This window comes from Arctopsyche grandis, chromosome 6, assembly GCF_051622035.1.
Source record: "Arctopsyche grandis isolate Sample6627 chromosome 6, ASM5162203v2, whole genome shotgun sequence".
Classification (NCBI taxonomy): Eukaryota; Metazoa; Arthropoda; class Insecta; order Trichoptera; family Hydropsychidae; genus Arctopsyche; species Arctopsyche grandis.
The window spans coordinates 34,023,785-34,044,260 of NC_135360.1; the positions used below are offsets into that span (position 1 = coordinate 34,023,785).

The window sequence follows — 20,476 nt, forward strand, 5'->3', positions numbered from 1 at the left end:
TTTTTTTTTTTTTATAAAATACCAAACTAAAAAAATATTGATCATTATCCAAAATTCAATATTAACTTTTGTAAAAAGGTATAAGCGATACTTGCACAAGTTTTCGAAAGAAAAAATGAATTTTATCATGACTGCACCAAATCTTTTTTTGTATGATTTAAAAATAGTCATTTTTACGAGGCTTTTCTATGTTTCACTTCGTAAACGGTTGAGCTAAAATTCCTGCTTTCGATATACATAATCATTGCGAGGATAAGAAGAACGTAAGCAGATTTTTTAAATATCCTTAATATTTAAGATGCACCATCTAAATATAATATATACTTTTAAGTAAAAAAAAATGATTCATGTAGATTTCAATGTGGAGTATTTTAGCTACAAAAAGTATGTAAGTTTACATCCAAGAAGTATATTAATTCCTATTCTTTAGTTGGGGCTTCACCCCAAGCCCAGCATCGATGCTGGGTGAATACGCGATGCTGTAGCGAAACAACACAATTGTCTTTTGAGCGTGAAGTCATGCTATTAAAAAAGTATCTGCAAAAGCAGAGAAATGTAATTACTAGAGGTAGGATAGTCATAGTGCTATCCATTGTTCGGCAAACCTTTCACATTGCATTTACAACCTTTGAACAATACACGGCCCCCTCAGGCTCCGGTGACTAGTAATTACATTTCTCTGACCTGTAGGCAATTATCTATTAGACGTGCACAATTATGCATATCCAGAGACACGCCCAACAATTACCAAACAAGTGTTTTCCATAAAAAAAATGTTGAACAAAGGACGACTTTCGAACATGCCACGACAACTATGCACCAGATGTTTTCCTCGGTCAGCAGTTCCTATTCAACCACTAGTCGACCAGTCGACCCAGAAAGCTATGATTTATTTCCAATAAAGTATTTTTTTAAATAATGGCGTTAAGCGATTAATTATCCCACTTGAACACAAATAGCTTTTCATGGTCTGCAACGATATAAGTCCAAATATGTAGTTGCTAAAGGATAAACAAAATAATATTTCAAATGTACAAGTGTATGACTCTAATCATTTTTATTACTTTCGATATTTTTAAGTTGGACAGTGCTAAATTATATTGACTGTAGTAATTGTATTTACGAAGAAGCTAGTTGCCAGTTGTTATCTTTGGAGAAGTGAGCTGGCTGAACTCCAGAGGTTCACTCTGGTGTCTGGAGCTGGTGCGCATTGTGGCTTGATGTGTGCCGTGTGCAGATGTCTTTGTCTTCAGGTCAAGTGTCGTAGTTGCATAGTGACATCACTGCTGGATTTCGTTCGTTTTACGATCGAGCTCGTTTTACTCTTTCTTCTGGAATAGTCAAAGGGGACGTTGCCCTCGAGTAGCGAAGATAATTTCAGGAGATATTAGTTCTGCTGGATTGTGCTCTCGAGTAGCGAAGACAATTCCAGGCGGGACTAGTTCTGCATGTTTGTACAGGAGCGATGATGGTGCCATCGTAAGACTCGTAGGGATATAGCACATCGCGTATTATTCCTTATCGATGTCAATACACTCGCATATTCCTCCGTCACACAGATGTCCGAACCCCTCTGGAATGCACGTCTATTCAAGCGGAACATACTCAGAACAACCTTAGAAAAGGACAACTGCACACGATCACGTGTACAACTGAAACAGATGCAACTGGTGGATCAGAACTAGCGCCAGTGAACTTTGGGTGCTCGTCCATGGTTCACTCCGCGAAGTAGCTACATTACATATATACTTCGTCGTACATACAAATACAAATGTATTAATCGAGCAAATAAAGATCCTCTTACAAATAATCACAACATGTGTTTCGTTAGGCCGGGATACGTGCAACATACCTTCCCTGCTTTACAGACTTGTGTATTGTTGTGAAATATAATGAGATCACTGGCTTTGATTCGGAATAGTAAAAGTTGTGCTATATTTCTACAACACATTTGTGCGTTTGTCGGTCCAAGGCACGGGCAATAGCTCGTCTTGCGTTTCCTGGCAGAGAAATGTAATAATAATAAAAGGGCCCTTACGAATAAATAATTGTTGTCAATATTACGCGGTATGTCTCTATAAATACGCTACAACGCACGGAATACAATCGGATCAATTTACTTATAAAAATGTATCCCATATTGTTTATTGTGTGTTTTTGAATGCATTGTGCAATTTTTACCGATGCTTGCCTATCTCGCGAGTATATTATATAAACAAACAAAGAAGTTTTTATCGGACATACGTCGAGCACCAAGCATCAAATACGACTGATGCTAAAATTATTTAGGATTGTCTGTGGACAATTGTCACTTGATAAAAATATGACGCCTAAAGGTCTGAACGCACTATGCGTCAGTCGACTGATACGACACGACACGTCAGTACGCGACCAAATATTATTTGTATGAAAGTGTATACGGGGCTCCGGAATTCCGGAAAGATCTACCGTGAGTCGACCCATGTTGACGCAGACCGCAACGTGGGTAGGAAGTGTAGGCGGGGTAGGAAGTGTTGACCGTATCCCAGCCTAACGAAACACTGTTGTGCTTGTTTTAAGTTGTTTTATTGTTTGCCTAAATATTGTACAAGTGTATTAGAATATTTGAGGAAGTTTTCTCGAAGCGGCTATTGGCTGTTGACTTGGTGTCGTGATGGCTGCTGGATCTGCAATGTGTCGTTGCTCTGGATCCGGATGAGTTGCAAGCGTTCTTTCATTGTAGGGTAGTGTAGTGGTAGCTGGTCAGATGCTGGATGTCGACTGCTGTCGGGGTGGCTGCTGCCTGTTGACTGAAGTTGTCTGGGTTGGATCTCCTTTTATATTGTTTTTGGGGATCCACGTGGTTTGTTTACTGGCGATTGATTCTGAGAACCGCAGGTGGTGTTTACGTGTGCCAGTTATGCAAGGAATGTGGTTTCGTTGTTTGGGGTGGAATATTCTCGAATATGTGGCGTCGTTCCACTCGATTTAGTTTTTATCACTCTTTGTTCTAGTGAGTCTGGATGTTTGTTCAATGGGTTACAATGTAGTTGTTATTTGTGCACTTTAATGGATGCAGGTGTTCTTCGACTTCGCGTCGTTCTGCTTGATTTGTTGGGGTGGAAGTTTCTCGACTCGAGTTGACGTCAATGGTTGAGCGTGAGAAATGTATTCTCCGTCGCAATAGATGTTTCGATTGCGGTGACGAGATTCCTACAAGTATAACACGTGAGGGCGGATCTATTATATTATACATCAATGGGTTGAGGTATTCCCTTGTGTTTTATGTTTGATGCGTAGTTGCGTAGCTCCTTGGGATTTCCCGTGTACTCGTGATTGCATATCTGGAGCGAGTCGAATCACCTTTGCGGGTAAGCTGGACGAAGTATTTCGACCAAGGCGGACTTTCGTGTACGAGAAGAGGACGCGATGATGTCCTTTGTACAGATTAAGTTCGATGAGGGAAATAGGTGATATCATCGAGCTAGTTTCGTATGGTAAAATTCGTGCTATATCCCTACACATTGCTCTGTTTGCTGGCATTCTTCTTCTTGTTAATGCCCTGTCCGCATCCGGACGTTGGCGACCACCTCGTCGATTATTTGAATATATCCACATCGGTCTTCAGCGGCTCGGAACAGCTCTTCGGCGCTCATATCGGTCCACATGCGCATGTTTCGAAGCCAAGATAACTTTTTCCTGCCAATCCATTTTTTCCTTCTATTTTCCCCACGGTTATCAAACGGAGAAATTCGTATTTTGGACCCCGTATCATGTGTCCGAGGTACTCCATCTTTCTCCGCTTGATGACAGAAACAAGTTCCCTGCCTCTCCCCATCATGCCGAGGACAGTTTCGTTTGATATCTTTTCGGTCCACGGAATCTTCAGCATACGCCTATAGACTTGTAAGACAGGGAAGGTATGTTGACCGTATCCCGGTCTAATGAAACACGTGTTGTGTAGTTTGAAAGAGGATCGTTTATTTTTGTTCAATTGGTACAATGGTTATTGTATGTACGAAGAGGTTTCTTCGGAGATGTGATCTAGTTGAACTCTAGAGGCTCACTCTGCCGGTGAAGGTTGCTGCGTTGCTTTATAAACGTTTTGGGTTGAAGTGTGTCGTGTGCACATCTTTTGTTCTTGGTACTCGCGAGCGTGGTTTTATGGGTTCATACGCCTGGACGTAGTTCGTGGTTTTTATGGGTTCAGTGTGTTCTTCCTTTGTTTCCCAGATACGTGTATAGAAACACGTGTCGACCTTTTGACGAGGCGAGCGTGTGCCATGCGTTAATGACTTTCCTGGATATGTGTCGCAGTGACCTGATGAGATCATTTCAGTAGTACTATATGCCTACAGACTCACATCTCAAAAGCTTCAATGCGGCTGATTATCTTGGTTTCACTTGAGTCCACGTCTCACATCCGTGTAGTAATACTGTCCAGACGTAGCTCTTCGCGAATCTCAACCGCGTATGAAGATTGAGATGCTTGTTTGTAAGCGCCGCCTTCATTTTTACAAATGCTGTTCTAGCCATCTCGATGCGGATTCTTAGACCTTCATCTGGGTCCATCTCTTCATTCAGCCAGGTACCCAGGTATTTGAATCTTTTTACTCTTTCTATCACCTCTCCATCCAAGGTTAGATTCCCGGTGTCTGTTTGCATTCTATCTACTATCATAAATTTCGTCTTCTTTAGATTTATGCGCAGACCTCTTCGATTGCTTTCTTGATGTACACGGTCTAGAGATCTGTAGGAATCTCGTCATCGTCATCGTCATCGAAACATTCGAGAATATTCCACAACAACAAACCACATTCCTCGCAGAACTCACCGCACAACACGTGCACTTCTTGGAATCAATCGCCAGTTCCTTCGAGAATGTTCCACCCCTCACACTCGAGCGGAACGAAACCCAGACGACGCACACCTGCAGCCATTATATTAAACTCAAGCGGAACGCCCCTACCAGTAGAGCGGAACCAAAACGGTCGAAACACGCCGCCACCATTAAACTACATCGAGCGGAACGGCGCCAATCGTTCCAGAAAATTCTACCCCTCGACAAAAGCAAATTCCTCGCTTACGCATCAACAACCACCACCATCGGTCAGGTGATTCCAGAAACACTATAAAAGGCGGTACAACCCAAACAACGCCAGTCGACCCACAGCAGCAAGCGTCGACACACAGCAGCAGACCAGAGACCTTCCGAACATAGCCGAACAACGAGCCAACAACACACTGCCGCATCCAGAGACCTTCCGAACATAGCCGAACAACGAGCCAGCAACACACTGCCGCATCCAGAGACCTTCTGAACATAGCCGAATGCCGAGCCAGCGACACTCTACCATATCCAGAGACCGCTGAACGACATACTTTTGCCCACAAATATAATACTATGGAGGATGAACGAATGAGACGACTGGCATGTTAATGCACGTGTTTATTATATGACGGCTGAAGACAGAGTGGGTAGTGGCTCTCCGAACCCAGCCGGGTTGGTCCCCACTCGCAGGAAGGCAACCAAACTCGACCATGTCGTATAAGCGAGCCGCCACAATACCTTTGTACAACCATAGGCAAACAATAAAACTTAATAAAACAAGCACAACAGTGTTTCGTTAGGCCGGGATACGGTCAACTCACAGTACCCCGCCTACAGATGTTTGCAGGTCTGCTAAATTTTCAGCGACTAGTGCCGTGTCATCAGCATATCTTATATTGGTGATCGTCTCGCCGCCCACCTTGATATATGTATGTAAAATAAATATAAATGTGGAGTGTGGAGATGGGAGTGTGTGTTGTGGTGAGAGTTGGCAAGCGTGCGCAGTGGTGGTGGTGGGGTGCCGGGCGTGTGTGTTGTGTGGAGAGCGGAGAGTGTAGTCAGGAGTGTAGGCTGCGGAGTGCGGAGTGGAGTGTGCAGCGCGAAGAACGGAGCACGAGCACGAGCACGAGCTGGAATCCCGCTGCGAGGAGTGGAGCGGTGGTGGCGGCGGCGTAGCGCTCGTGTGGCGGGTTGGCGGCGCGGCCCCCCTCTGCACCGCCCGCCACCCCTCACACCCCCCACACCCACACCCACACCCACACCCCACTTCGTAAGCGCCGCTCGTTAGGTGACAGTGACAGTGACAGTGACAGTGACAGTGACCATGGGCGGTTGTGACGCGCACACGCGCTACGTCCCGGCCACCTTCGCCTGGACTCTCCTCCTCGCCACCACAGCGCTCTTCTTCTACTTCCCGTCAGTATCTTCACCCTCACCCTCACCCTCACTCTTATCAAACCGAAAGACTCGCTTTTGACATGTCTATTGATACATGCAAACCGAATCTGTGAACCACTTTGAATACGATTAACGACACACAAACAGCCTCTGATCAAAATCTTGTTAAAAACTATTATACATTTTAGTTTAGTATCATTGTATCGGAACTATGAAATATACAATATCTCAATATAAGCTGTCACTTATCTGTGACGGTTTTTATTCTCGTTCGACTATTTCTTCCGTCGACAATATTAACCCTGTTCAGATTTTTATTGGTTCTCTTCCGGCGTCCTCTATCTCCGTCTTTGTCGAATTCGAGATAGTGAATCGCCTTCTACATATATATATATATATATATATATATATATATATAATGATAGATTTAAATTTTCATAAGATATCTACGTGTAAAATTAAATATCGAACCCTTCACTTTTCGACATATAAAGTGAAAAAATCAATCATCAAATCTTTTATCTTGTTTGTCACTGATATCAGTTTTTCAATGTGTTCCCTCACTGTATTCAACCGTATCTTGAATTTACTTTAGTATATCTCGTCATCGCTAGAATGATATAACATTTTTTTGATTTTCAAATTATATTCACAATACATCTTATATCTATTTTAATAGTTACTGATCATTTTCCATTTTACAATTTAATTTAATTCGGTTAGTAATCATAGTATTATATTATTCTAATGTTAATGTACAGCATAATATTAGGAAAAAGAGCTCAAAAACCTACATATTTACAATTCTTATAAATGCTCATAATACATCTAATACATAATACTAATTAAAGACTCACTAAAGTCGATTGCCTAAAGCAGATTGTGTTTAGGTAATCTGTGTTTATACCTGAAGGGTATAATGATATAATATAAATAATCTTATTACTTATTTTAACAATCATATTTTCCAACGCTTTTACTATGTACTTCAGTTTTATATCAAAAATATATACACACATATATTAACGGACTTATTATTGAAGAAAAATCTTAACGAATCTACCTTAAGTCTTACGGGCATGTTTTTTATAATTTTTAATGATAAATTCAACAAACATTATATGGTTATGATTAATTATGTCTTGTTTTGGAGACACTACCTACCTAGCCTCCACATTAGCCTGATTTTTCAACGAAAAATTTCTTAATGAATTATTTGAAATAAAAAGGGAATATTCACTGACCTTGAACTTTCCAAAAGTTAGATAAAATCTGATTGGAAGTTCAAATAATGTTCGACAACAAGCCGAGTACATATGAGTGATGTTATCTTTAAAAAAAATGACTAGCATAATATTTATTTTTCAATCAAATTGCACATTTTCAAACTACTAATAATGCAATTATTTGATATGATTTCAGGTGCCAATATTACATATTCAGACATCCATGGGTTCCAGCATATCAAGGTGTTATCACGTTTTTCGTTTTAGCCAATTTTACATTAGCGACATTCATGGACCCTGGAGTCATACCCAAAGGTATCTCACTATACTAATTCAATTTCCGCTCGTCTGTATCACGTGTACAGGGGGATATCATGATGCGATTGTGTTTCAGCACCTCCGGACGAAGACAGAGACGATGATCTTAGGGCGCCGCTTTATAAGAGTGTGGAAATAAACGACATCACAGTCCGTATGAAGTGGTGCGCTACATGCAAATTTTATCGACCGCCGCGATGCTCTCACTGCTCCGTGTGCAATCATTGCATCGAGGTACGTACTGATGTATAATGATGTTGTGAATTTGTGAATCGTTTCGTAATCGTTTGTTGTTTTTTTTTGCTTTCAGACTTTCGATCACCATTGTCCGTGGGTGAATAATTGCATCGGACGCCGAAACTATAGATTTTTCTTTTTCTTCCTCATTTCGCTGTCGATTCACATGCTCAGCATTTTTAGTCTTAGTCTCATTTACGTCTTGAACAGCAAGGATTTGTCGAACGTCGAGCCCATCGTAGCGTATCCTTTTATTCGTTTGTTAGTAAAATAGCCTAGGCTAAACGTCTGATTGCTTCTCTCTGCAGCAAGAATATTGACGTAGCTGGTTTTGTCATCTGTTCGCTTTGACACCTGTTACTATGGTCAATTTTGCACAATCCGTATACTCTCGGTTATCAGGTTCAGACGTTATACATATATTATGAAAATCTGTAATGTTTTTGAGAAACTTCCCTTGAACGATTTTCTTTTATCGATACTAACATATGACTTCGTTAGAATGCCCCACGTTGGGTGTCAATACAATAAGCTGGTTTCCTCCAGATTGTTGGCATTTATACTGGGAACAATTTAATAATTTAAATAAATGTGCATTTAAAAAGAAATTTTGTACATTAAAAAAAAGTTTATGTATTAGGGGTACCGGAAAGAAATCCATTTTTTTTGCAGATCAAGTTAAATATACAGTTTTTCATTTTTTTTTTGCACATTTTACTCCAAAATATAATCTCCTCTAATTTTCATGACTCTTTACCATCTTTTTGTCGATATTTCAATCCTTTTCTTGAAAAATCTTGCCTTAAATAGTTGGTTTACCACATCACTCACGCTGTTGAATTTTTTTCTTCTTAATGTGACCTCCATGGAACTAAATAGGTAATAGTAAGAAGGAGCGAGGTTTGGTAAATAAAAAACCATAAAAAAAACCTTATTATGGTTTGAGGTACAATAAAAAGGATAGCGTTTTTCCATGAAAAATGGAAAAAAAACCACGTGTTCCATCACTCTTCTTTTTCGTGCGTGCAGGACAAAAACCATTGTTTGTTTTTCCGATCCTTTAAAATGTTCCTATATTCTCTGTGATAGTTCTGTGGTAATTTATAAGTTTCTGTGATAGTTCTATAATTCGATAATTTTTTGTGGTTATTAAAAATATATCATAGATAGAGTAAAAATGGATTTCTTTCCGGTACCCCTAATACATTACAAAAAAAGATTACATTAGAAAGTTTGCTTTGATCATTGAAAAAAATATTTGCTACTGAAAAGTGGATGAAATGTGCATTAAAATGACAGATTAACTGTATTTTGCAACATCACGAATATAAAAATACGAACTGACGTTTGGTTTGGTTTTATTTATTTATCGTTTGGTTAGATTAGTTAAAGTTAAGGTTGGTTTTATTTATTTAAGATTACATTATAATTTCACTATTGAGAAACAAAAATAAACACTTTTGACAGTTGTCAATAGCGGAAGACTGCAACGTTGTCACTTTTGTATCTATTCTAATGATAAAAAAACTATTTTTTCAAATGATTGTTTCATATTTTTTAATGATCACTTTATAATGCCAAAATATTTTATCGTATGCACAATACGAGATTGTTTAATGCACCGAAAATAATGCAAATTTTTAATGCACAAACATTTTTTTTTATGATACAAAGTATTTTGCTCAATGTACAGTTAAATCGTACCAATTTAAAATTGATTTAAATTTTTCATTTTCATCTTTGATCCATGGTTTGCAATAAAAGTGATACAATCTTTTACTAATATAGGGCAAGCTTTTGTTTTTAAAATATTTTTTTTAATTTTATTAACAGATAAACGAGAGTATGCCGTGTTCTATATTCGAACCGTTTCAACAATTGAGATTCGGATACAATCTTTAACCTGTGACGAGTTGCACAAAGCTATGCTAAACAGTGTCAGCATATACGTACATACATACAATACAAACAACATATTAATTTTATTGTATTCCTTGACTTGCGTATAATATAATAGATTGGTAATAATGGGAATAGTCGCTTTATTAGCCATTCCCATTTTCGGATTGACTGGATTTCATATGGTGTTGGTGTCCAGGGGTCGTACAACCAACGAACAAGTCACCGGCAAATTCAAAGGTGGATACAATCCCTTCTCCAGGGGCTGTTGGAATAACTGTTGCTATACTCAATTCGGACCTCAATATCCCAGGTTTTCATATATATATATACATGTGTAGAAGATATCAATGGACTCTTTATATGTATATGATGGTGAGGATGTGCTAATCGTTGAATTCGTTTCAGTTTGCAAAGAATGTCACGTGCCGCGAGCAAGCGGGCCGGTGTAAATGGTAGTGCAGGAGGTGTAGGCGGGATCCCGTCTGCCATAAGCACCATCACGGCAAATAATCAGGTAAAAACATACACGGCCGACAACAACGGCAGTGCCCATCGTCCGACGTCCAGCGCCGCCCATGCCCAGTACAATAAGGTGAGAGCCAGCACCTGCAGCTGTATTCTTATTTGGTGGCATTCCTAAAAGTCTTCTCTTATCGGCACACACTCGCACTAACCAACCAATAACTCTCGATCTTCTTCGGTGGACAATACTGTTCATACGTAGTCTGTTTGCACCCGATCAATTTTATGTTCTTCTTCTTTCTTCACCGTTTCACTTATTCTGGCGACGAGTGTGGATGGAGTCACCTTTTTTTATTTATTTATAACATATATAATATATATTTGTGCATACGATGGGTGTAACGCCAACTTTTACTCAACGTTGGAATGTTTTTCACCAAATATGTAATTCATTATTTGAGCTTTTTTTTATGGTTGTGTTTATAATCCTTTTAATCGGAAATGCAAATCTATATTTGGTTTGGTTTTTATTTTTTTTACGTTGAATTTCAAAGTGAAACGCTAGTTTGTTGTAATTGTAATTATCAGTAGTGTATGTACATATATTATTGAAATCAATTTTGTGGCATCACATTCATCGGAATACGGTTTTCTTAATTTGAGCTCTCTTGATATATCAGTCAATATTCAGTAGGTTCTTCCGCTTCTTTGATAGAGTCAGTTTTGAAAAAACGCAATAATTTCAATTGTAACGAACGGTTTTACGCGCGCTTACTGATCTCGCGGTGGGAGATCCAGAGGGCGGATACGTCGTTCTTCTTCCAAGGGTCGGGTTATAGGGAAACGTGAACTTACCTTGGGATACAGTTTATATAGTCGGGGAGGTTCCTGACTGCAAATCGTCTCGTTGATAACAGCTTCCTCGTGGTCGGGAGCTGGCTTTGCGCTTCGGGCCGGTTCACTTGCGTCTGATGTTTCGCCGGAAACGGCGTGAGCAATACGAGGACGTTGGCTGGAACTCTCGGGAGGGAGTGATGCTGCACTCGACCTCACGGCGGTTCTTCAGCAAGATGACGGATCTCTGGGCCCCGTCTCCCCGTGGAGACGTGCACAGGAGAGGTCCTTCTTCAGCGGGGATGGCGGTAGAGAGCCTCGCTCTCGATGCGAGCGCGCCTATATCGCGCGCTTTTCTGTGTGGCCACTCGAAATAAAGGGCGAGTGTTGCCCTATGGGACGAGGGGGAGAACGTCGCGTTACACAATCAATTTTTAATTTCAAGCGGTTTTTAAATCTATACCAGCTCCGTACAGTTTGCGCAAAAAAATTCTTATTATTTACAATAAAATCTTACAAATTCATATGAAAGCGCAAATAAAGCTTGTATGCGATAAAAAAATTGTTTAATTGAACTTTCAAAGTATGTAATATGATTTTGGGCATATTTTAAATTTTGCTACATTCAAGTTATCATACATTATTATCTTTGCTTAAAAACGGACAAATTTTTGGTTTCAATAATGTATGTGTGCATTAAATGGTGTCACAAGTCTTTCATCGATTTGTCGTGTGATCGTATTAAATAGATCTTTAGTCTAGATTTTGTTGTAATTTTTGAAGCTAGATTTTAGCGTTATTTAACCCTCTGAATGCTGATTAACGCCGATCGGCGTTTTACCAACAAGTACATGAGCCTTAAATATGCCGATAGGCGTTGTATTTTGAGTATATAAAAAATAAACAAGAATACTACCCGCTACGTCTTTCCAGGTAGCATTGAACATGGGTCGTGTAATCCATGTCAATGTTTATAAAGACTGGTTCATCAATAGATTTCTTTTGTTAATTTTATGCTGTTGCAAGATATATTAGAGAGTCTAAACACACCTTTACAAAACTCGAAATCCTCGGCGGTTTTAAATATCTAGGTTTTGTTTGGATTAGCTACAATTTTCATACCTGCTTTCTAATGGATTTCTAAATAATTCTATTTGGAAATGTTCAACAGAAAAGACATCAGCACTCAAAGGGTTAATGATCAATTAAAGAACCACTCTATTAGAATATTTATTTGATATTATCTTTCAGATGGTTTTTGTTTTTTAATTTTAATTCGACCGAATTGCCACAGTTCAGTGGTTCGGTTCAAAACCCGGTTTGCATCTTTGATTTTAGTGTTAATTTGTTTTTCTATCGTATCCTTTGAGAGATACAGCTATGATCCTTATTATTTTTATTTATTTAGTGTTTTTATTATGTATGCACATTTTCGTCTATTGTTTGCTGTAAAAATTTTGCTTTAAAATTCTTCAATTCACCGATTGCTTAGAACTTGTGTGTAAACGTTTTTCGAAATTGTATTATTTCTTTCAACAAATATATGTATATATATGTATATTCGTGGATTGAAGAACCGCTCTTATCAAAGTCTGGCTCTATCCTTTATCTGTATTATTACTTTTGATATCGCCGTACTGTAATCCTTCAACGTGTGTTGAAACGTACGTACACCTAGTCAGTATATTTTATACTTACATACGAGGATGATTAAACGAGACGGTGCGTATTTTCTATATTTTAAAGCCAAACTGTGACTGTTTTATTTTCTTTTCACTAACAACAATAACAAAATTGTAATATGATTAATACACAACACTAATAAATTATTTGTTATTTATCATGAGTTTTACTGACTTGATTTTTATAGGTAACTAACATTCTATTTTTTTTTCTTTTTCTATCTTATGTATCGTTTGAAATTTTAATACATTATATATTTGGTTGTGTTGATTTGCTTATTCGATTGGTATTTATACAGCTGTCTCCCGGAAGAGAGGGCTCCGATACAGACATGGAGCCGCAGGCTTCGCAGAGTGCTGACTGTGAACCGACTCCGCCCCCCCTTCAGAGACACGGTTCTAAGAGCAATTTCTTTCTATCTTCCGGTGGTGCCGAGCAGCAGCTCGTGCCCCAAAGAGGCGTCCCGCCTCATCACTTTCAAAGACACAGTCCTCACAGTCGAAACAGGTTAACTTTCCAACATTCTGTTTATACTATTGTTTACGTTTTTTCTTTAACTAATGTAATGTCTCATGTATATATATATATATATATATAGGGTTATAGAACCGACGAGTCGCTACGGAGTCGACGAACAAGTTAGACAGCACGTGTCTCTGTCGATGCCCCCACCTGGACCGCACAATCATGGTATGCAACAACGTCCATCCCCTACAATGCAACAAAGAATAAAAGCATTGGGTGTTCCCACTCCTCTCGCCATTAACAGCCCCGTCAGAAGGTGAGTTTTCATTTTTTCCTATGTACTACGCTTCACAATTGATTACATTTTTTTGTTAACATTTACATAACTGGGAATTTGTGTCTCTTTCTAGTGTATCGTTGTTTGAAAGCAATTAAAATTAAAGTGGCTTCTATATATACGTTACGTTTGGTATTTCAGTTGTATCGTTGCTTTCAGACCTGTACGGGATGTCTTCACTAAAACAAATGTACGATAGATAGTGAATTTGCCCAAATTTATACGTTCACTTACTAATGTTCACCTACTAATATAGATTCCTTTTAAATATTCATATTTATGTATATGTGCTACAGTCGAAGTGTATTTTCAGTTTGTAATATATTCCAACTGGCGTTTTAGGTCATTCATATTCGAATGCAATTCAGTAATGAGTAACTAGTAAATTATATCTACATATACAAGCGCAAATCATTTTCAGCTGAGTTCAAAAACAGTTGAGTTTTGACAGCTCTGATGTTTTTACGAATGCTTTAGAATTCAATAATGCGTTAATATTTGCTAGATATTACGAATAAAGGTAATGAGTACCGTATTACGATAGCTATAAGAATCTTTTCAAAATAAAACATGTGACGGTGCTACTTTAGTATGCAGTCTACTTTAGCATGCGATCTACCTTTGAATAGCAGTCGACTATTTTTTTTTATTTGTATCGTATCAGCGAAATGTTTATTACAATTTTTGTTTTTTCCTGCCGCCCCATAATGTTGTCGAAGCATTTCTATCAATATATCGTCAGCAGATTGTTCATATCTCTTAACCAAATCTTAAATGAATAGGGCCAACCTTAACTTAACCTAACCTATCCTGACCCTTTAATAAATAGGCGTTAGCTGCTGAGATATGTTTTTTTTTGTGAAAATATTGATGAAATAAAACTTTAAAAAAAAAGATATCTTAGAAGCCAACACCTATTTATTTGAGGGTCAGGATAGGTTAGGTTAAGTTAAGGTTGGTCCTATTCATTTAATATTAGATTGTTGGGGTCGGTATTATTCAGTCTCAGTGTCACGCGCGAGAACTGAGACAGTGAGACCGCATATTAAATGAAAAATGTGAAGGTAGATCGCATATTAAAGTAGATATGTGAAGGTAGACCGCATACTAAAGTAGCACCAATGTGACTTTCCAACTCAATTTACTAGTCGAATGACATTTTCACGAAAACTTAAACTCTCCATCTAACCTAGTACCGGCTTAAGGTTGAAGTGTATTTTCAGTTGTAATATATTTTGACCAGTTGGAATGTAATTCGCCATATGAATCAAACTTACGTGTATTAGACGGACTATATTTCAACTGGTCAAAATATATTACAACTGAAAATACACGTCAACTGTTAATGATTTTATGAAAGTTCATAATGTATATAACTCATTTTAATTTATAAGAAATTACTTTTTTGCACAATTTTTTTTCGATATAAAAATTTAAAACTTCAAAAAAATCAGTCAATCGGCTTTTTATTTGTATGAAAACGGAAATCTGGCTTTTTCTTTCGGGCGGTTTTTTGAAAACCCTAATTCCAACTAGCCAAAATACATTATAACTGGAAAATACACTTCAACTGCAACGTATACATATGTATACAGATTGGAAAATGTGCATAAACATTTTAAAAAACATCAATATGGACTTTTATTTAAATGGTCTGTATATACTACATTTGTATGTGTTACAATATTAAGCCTTTAATATAAATACTAAGCTTTCGTGATTCGTATTGTTTACATGTACTGATAATGATCAGTGTATGGGCGAAATCACACAGCGGTGAATGTGGCACGTGGTTTTTTTTTTTTTAGATAGTTTTAAACATATAGAAAAAATGTGACATTAATGACACACGTCCTTTCAAAACGACACTTTTGACCTACATATGTCGTTGAAATTGTATAGTAGTATTTATCCTCGCTTGACAGTGATCTATACCAAAACGACCCTTTGGACCATTTTCGGTAAAATTGATCGATAACAAATATGGGATACACCGTTATCGATCACTGTCAAGCAAGGATATAATTTTACCGATTTTACCGATAATGGTCCAAAGGGTCGTTTTGGTATAGATCACTGTCAAGCAAGGATAAATACTACAATACAATTTCAACGACATATGTAGGTCAAAAGTGTCGTTTTGAAAGGACGTGTGTCATGAACGTCACATTTTTTCTATATGTTTAAAACTATCTAAAAAAAAAAAAACTACGTGCCACATTCACCACTGTGTGATTTCGCCCTATATCGACTGTTTGCTATAAATATGGAGTCAGTCTTCACATTCACTAGTCGATGTACATGATTGTGCTGATTACGTGCACGTCTGAAAGTATCCTAATTCGATCATCAGTGTAGCTTGGAGGTGGGTGAAATGTAAAAAAAAATGACACTTTTTCAATACGAGTATGGTTATTAGATATACATATATCAGTCCGAGACAGGTAAGTGTTGCATCACCGTATTAAAGCCGACAGTCTGAAGTCGATTTGTTTTTGTTTTGATTATTTTTTATATAGAGCCTTTTTTGTTGTTTCCAAATACTCGAGGACCTTCCGATTGGAGTTGATTTTTATTAATAAAAGTGTTTTTTACGTTAACGGTGTTGATGTCACTACTAATTAATTTTATTTACTTTCTTTTGTTGTGCGCTTTTTTTGGCTTCCCGGTGATGATAGGTGGACCTAACATGATACGTGCAGTTATTTATTAAATGGTAATGATCAAAGTAAATGGCGTCTGCTCTTTCTCTGTTTGCAAGCCAAGGCTGCTGGTATATCGCTTTGCTCATTTACAGTATATAATCATCTCGCTTATTCACTATTGGCTGGTAAGACATGGTAAACGGTTCAATTACATACTTACATACATACATATAATACGAAATGCATTGCAGTATGTTATTATTATTATTGTATCAATATATGTACATATTAAAAGAAAATAGCCCCAAACACAAATAAATAATTATATGTAAATTGCACACAAACCACACATGCAGTATATTCAGAATGAAAATTTAAACATTTCCGGCCAGTCCTGAATGAAGCCTCTAGTTGATCACTTGTTTTCGCTTGCAAAATTACATTTTATTATTATTGATATTTTAATGTTTGTATGAAATTCAATTTTTGGCTGGAGTTAGCGTTTTATATCCTCCTCATCTCTCATCGTAAACATTCTCATACATACTTGTAGTTACAGGATAGTTAGTTTCCGACTCACTTTAGACTGGAGGTTTTCAAACTTTCTGCTGCGGCTCTCTCGGGCATGTTTTTCGATCTTTTGGGGAGACCGGTTCAGACCGTATGTTCAACGTTAAACTGACGGCATGAATTTGAAGAAATTCACTTGTATTTTTCAGATCGCTTGTTAAATATTGTCTTTTCTTTTCCGTCAGATGCTCTGGCCACTATTGCATTCCAGTCACCATATTTTAGGTCTGCTATCCATGTCACTCCTCGACGACTAGATGTATGTAGTCCGTTCAAGTTTTCCAATTTCTATAAATGATAATACATAGGAGGCATTCTCAGCATAGACTACAAAACATTCTCTACCTGATAGAAATTGTATGCATTTCGAATCCTCGATTTGTTTGAAAAATTTCTGTACATTACAAAAAAATTGTGTGCATTTCTAAATGACGGCTACAGATTGCATTAGAAAGTTTCTTTTGATCGTTGAAAAAAATATTTGCTACTTAAAAAGTGGCTGAAATGTGCATTAAAATGACAGATGATCTGTATCGGCAAATACCGAATGCCAAAATATTTTATTCGATGCACAATACGTGATTACAAACACTTTTGACAATTGACAGTTGTCGATAGTGGAAGACTGCAACGTTGCCACTTTTTGTATCCATTCTAATGCTAAACTCTATTTTTTCGAATGATCGTTTCATACTGTCAATGGTCACTTTTAAATGCCAAAATATTTTATTCGATGCACAATATGTGATTGTTTAATGCACCGTAAACGCACAAACATTTTTTTTAAGATACAAAGTATTTTTGTCATTGTATAGTTAAATCGTACCAAGTATTGTTTATTAATAAATTAGTATCAGGTATTGATGAGACTTCGTGATTTCAATATTCATATATTGACAAGAAGTGAGTGACGTCATCACACGATTTAATGAATTCTTACACGGTTTTTCGTTAAAAATGGTAAACATTTTGTCCCTGCGCATTATGTTGCGAAAATAGTTTGTCCATAATCATTTTGTCGTGGACGTTTTGTCCGTAGACGTTTCTTTGCGAGAAAACTTTCGCCATAAATTATAAATGAGAATGTATTTTACAGTAAGATCTGAGAGTTACCAATTTTTTATATGTACATGTAACGTAAAAAGTTTGAAAACCTCTGCATTAGACTATAATTTTTCTTTTTCGTAGTTGACATTCATACTTACATTTAAACATTTTCAATGGATATTTAATAATTTTTATTCCCATACCAAATATATAAGACACAAACATTGAGAACATTTTTTATTATTATGAATGTGAATTTTTTTCTCTCCGGGCTCAAAAAGTGTTTAAATACATTATGTATTCCTAGTTGCATTTATTTGGCAAACGTCCGATTTAGGATGTTTTAAAAGTTTTGCATGCACTTTCCAATATATATATATATATATATATATTACATACATACATACGAGTTGTATTCGAATTGCAGCAGAGAGCCATGCGTCAGTTTGGAGGTTCATTCACAATACATAGACACGTGTATATGTATACGATTGTGTGCATTTTACTCATGTTTGTTCTGTTGCAGTAAATGAAACAGATAATTGAATGGCCTGGTCTCACACAGATCGAACCCGGGAACGCCGACTCAACCCCGAAGGCCCGACTTCATCGGCGTATCGGCAGCGGGCGGGACCGGAAACGGTGGCGGATACTGCGAGCTGCCGGCCCATCTTCCACACGCGTCTCCACAGCGAAGGTTCCTCTCCGAGGGGGAGCTAGTGCGCGCCGACCTCAACCGTCCCCGGCCGAACAACACCAGCGACAACATCCGTGAACTGGCCGGCTCTCCCCAGCGCGGCGTCTACCTCTGGAAGGACACCAGTCCCGGCCAGCCTCCGCCGAGAGACCTCTACCGGAGCAACCCAACGTCCCCCGCGGCGAGGCCGCCCCCTCCATACCATCCCGCCCTTCGGGGCGGAGTGCCTGTGCTTCCACCGCAGCCATCTCCTCACGCGCCTCGGAGACGAGCGCCACCGCATCACTCGGTACTGCCGGCCACTTCTCACCACCCTCGTCCCATGAGCTTCGTACGCGCTTTAGAAGTGTCGGATTCGTTGGCCGGTGGGCAGCCGCAGCAGATCCCCAACCAGCAGTCTTCCGAGCGCGCCTCCGTCTACGACATGAACTATGAGATATCTGTATAGGGTTGGCCTCGGCACTGAGCGTGCCACTTGCCATCTCCTCCCTTCCCCCGCTGAATTCACCATCAACTCCCCCCTTTCCCTGGCAGAGCTCAACTAAATATACAGAGGCACCAAAAAAACAAAATATATATATATCGTAACGTAACAATATACATACATATATTAATGAAAGTTGTGTTGTGTACAGAATTATTAAATAGTGCCATTTCAGCACAATTGCTTTAGACTCATTAATAGTTATTAGATATGTATATTATATCACATAAATATATATATATATATTTATGAACTGAATAAGGGTGTGCGATCTATATAGGTGGATGATGCCAATTTTGGGATATGGTGAAAGACATGGATGGTGTGAAGAGTTTATTTACATACATGTAATTAATAGTGCTGAAAAACTATGGTGAAAATATTATCATATTGTTAGTTATAAAATTTCTTATCTTTGTGACTCATCTTGTATTAAATTGTTGTTCATTGTGTAATATCATGATGATGTGTCGCGTCGGAGTGACGCTCGACAGACAAGGCGGGCCTGCTCTCGGAACTGTCGTTTGGACTTTGGTAGCGGGCCTGGTATTGGAGATTGAGCGTCGGTCTGTCGCGTCCACATCAACTATATGTATATATATAGATACAAATGAAAACATTTTTAAAATTACTCCAATATCTGACTTATCGCCAATAAGTTTGATCGAAAGACACCTCTTCGAAACGAATGCCGTATTGAACCAAATATAACAAAAAAAGCGCATTTTCGAATATCGTCAGAAAAAGTCTTTAGATTGCGTTATACTCGGGATAATACGGTGTATTCATTTGTATGCTTGTTTGTATACATAAACATACATATATATTATATTCACCACATACATACATACATCCAAATATATTTACACTCATATTTTTATTTATTTAGTTAATGGAAGATTATGTAAATAAATTATTTAATGAAGACATTTTTTGATGATTTTCTAGTTATTATTTATTACTATATTATCCTCATGAGCATCCTCGACATTCATTCACTATTTGTTTTAATTTATTTCTGTTCGCATCACTCTATGGTGTGTTTGGGTAAGATCAAGAGGATTTAAAATCGTAATATTCATATGTGCAATGAGTGGCGTTGGCGTATTTAGACTTTTCCTAGATTCGAAATATCAATTTTAAAATGAGACATATTCTTGTGACGGAGAACATATATGATTATGGAGACTAAGACTAAAAATTTAATTTTTAGAACTATCTAGACATTTTGTATATTCTATTTTGATTGATTGATACGAGTCCGTGATGTTGTAACGATCGTACTTTAAAATTCAATTTATTGCGGACTCCCTCGATGTGTGTTTTTTAATTCAGTACAAATTACTTTACATATATTTTGA

At 37.9% G+C, this 20,476-nt stretch overlaps 1 protein-coding gene across 3 annotated transcripts; it reads left to right on the plus strand.

Annotated features, from left to right (window-relative positions):
- The first annotated feature begins 5,793 nt into the window (after positions 1–5,793).
- Positions 5,794–19,286, plus strand: Zdhhc8 (zinc finger DHHC-type containing 8). 3 transcript variants are annotated; one of them, XM_077433127.1, is made up of 9 exons: positions 5,794–6,226; positions 7,631–7,749; positions 7,829–7,986; positions 8,063–8,232; positions 10,007–10,201; positions 10,297–10,483; positions 13,169–13,377; positions 13,469–13,651; positions 18,461–19,191. In XM_077433127.1, the coding sequence occupies exons 1-9, from the start codon at positions 6,135–6,137 to the stop codon at positions 18,465–18,467; spliced, it is 1,320 nt and encodes a 439-aa protein (XP_077289253.1). In that variant the 5' UTR covers positions 5,794–6,134; the 3' UTR covers positions 18,468–19,191. The 3 variants fall into 3 exon arrangements, with proteins under 3 accessions (XP_077289253.1, XP_077289251.1, XP_077289252.1); XM_077433125.1 differs by having other exon boundaries at positions 5,810–6,226; positions 18,500–19,286; XM_077433126.1 differs by having other exon boundaries at positions 5,810–6,226; positions 10,297–10,405; positions 18,500–19,286.
- The last annotated feature ends 1,190 nt before the right edge of the window (positions 19,287–20,476 follow it).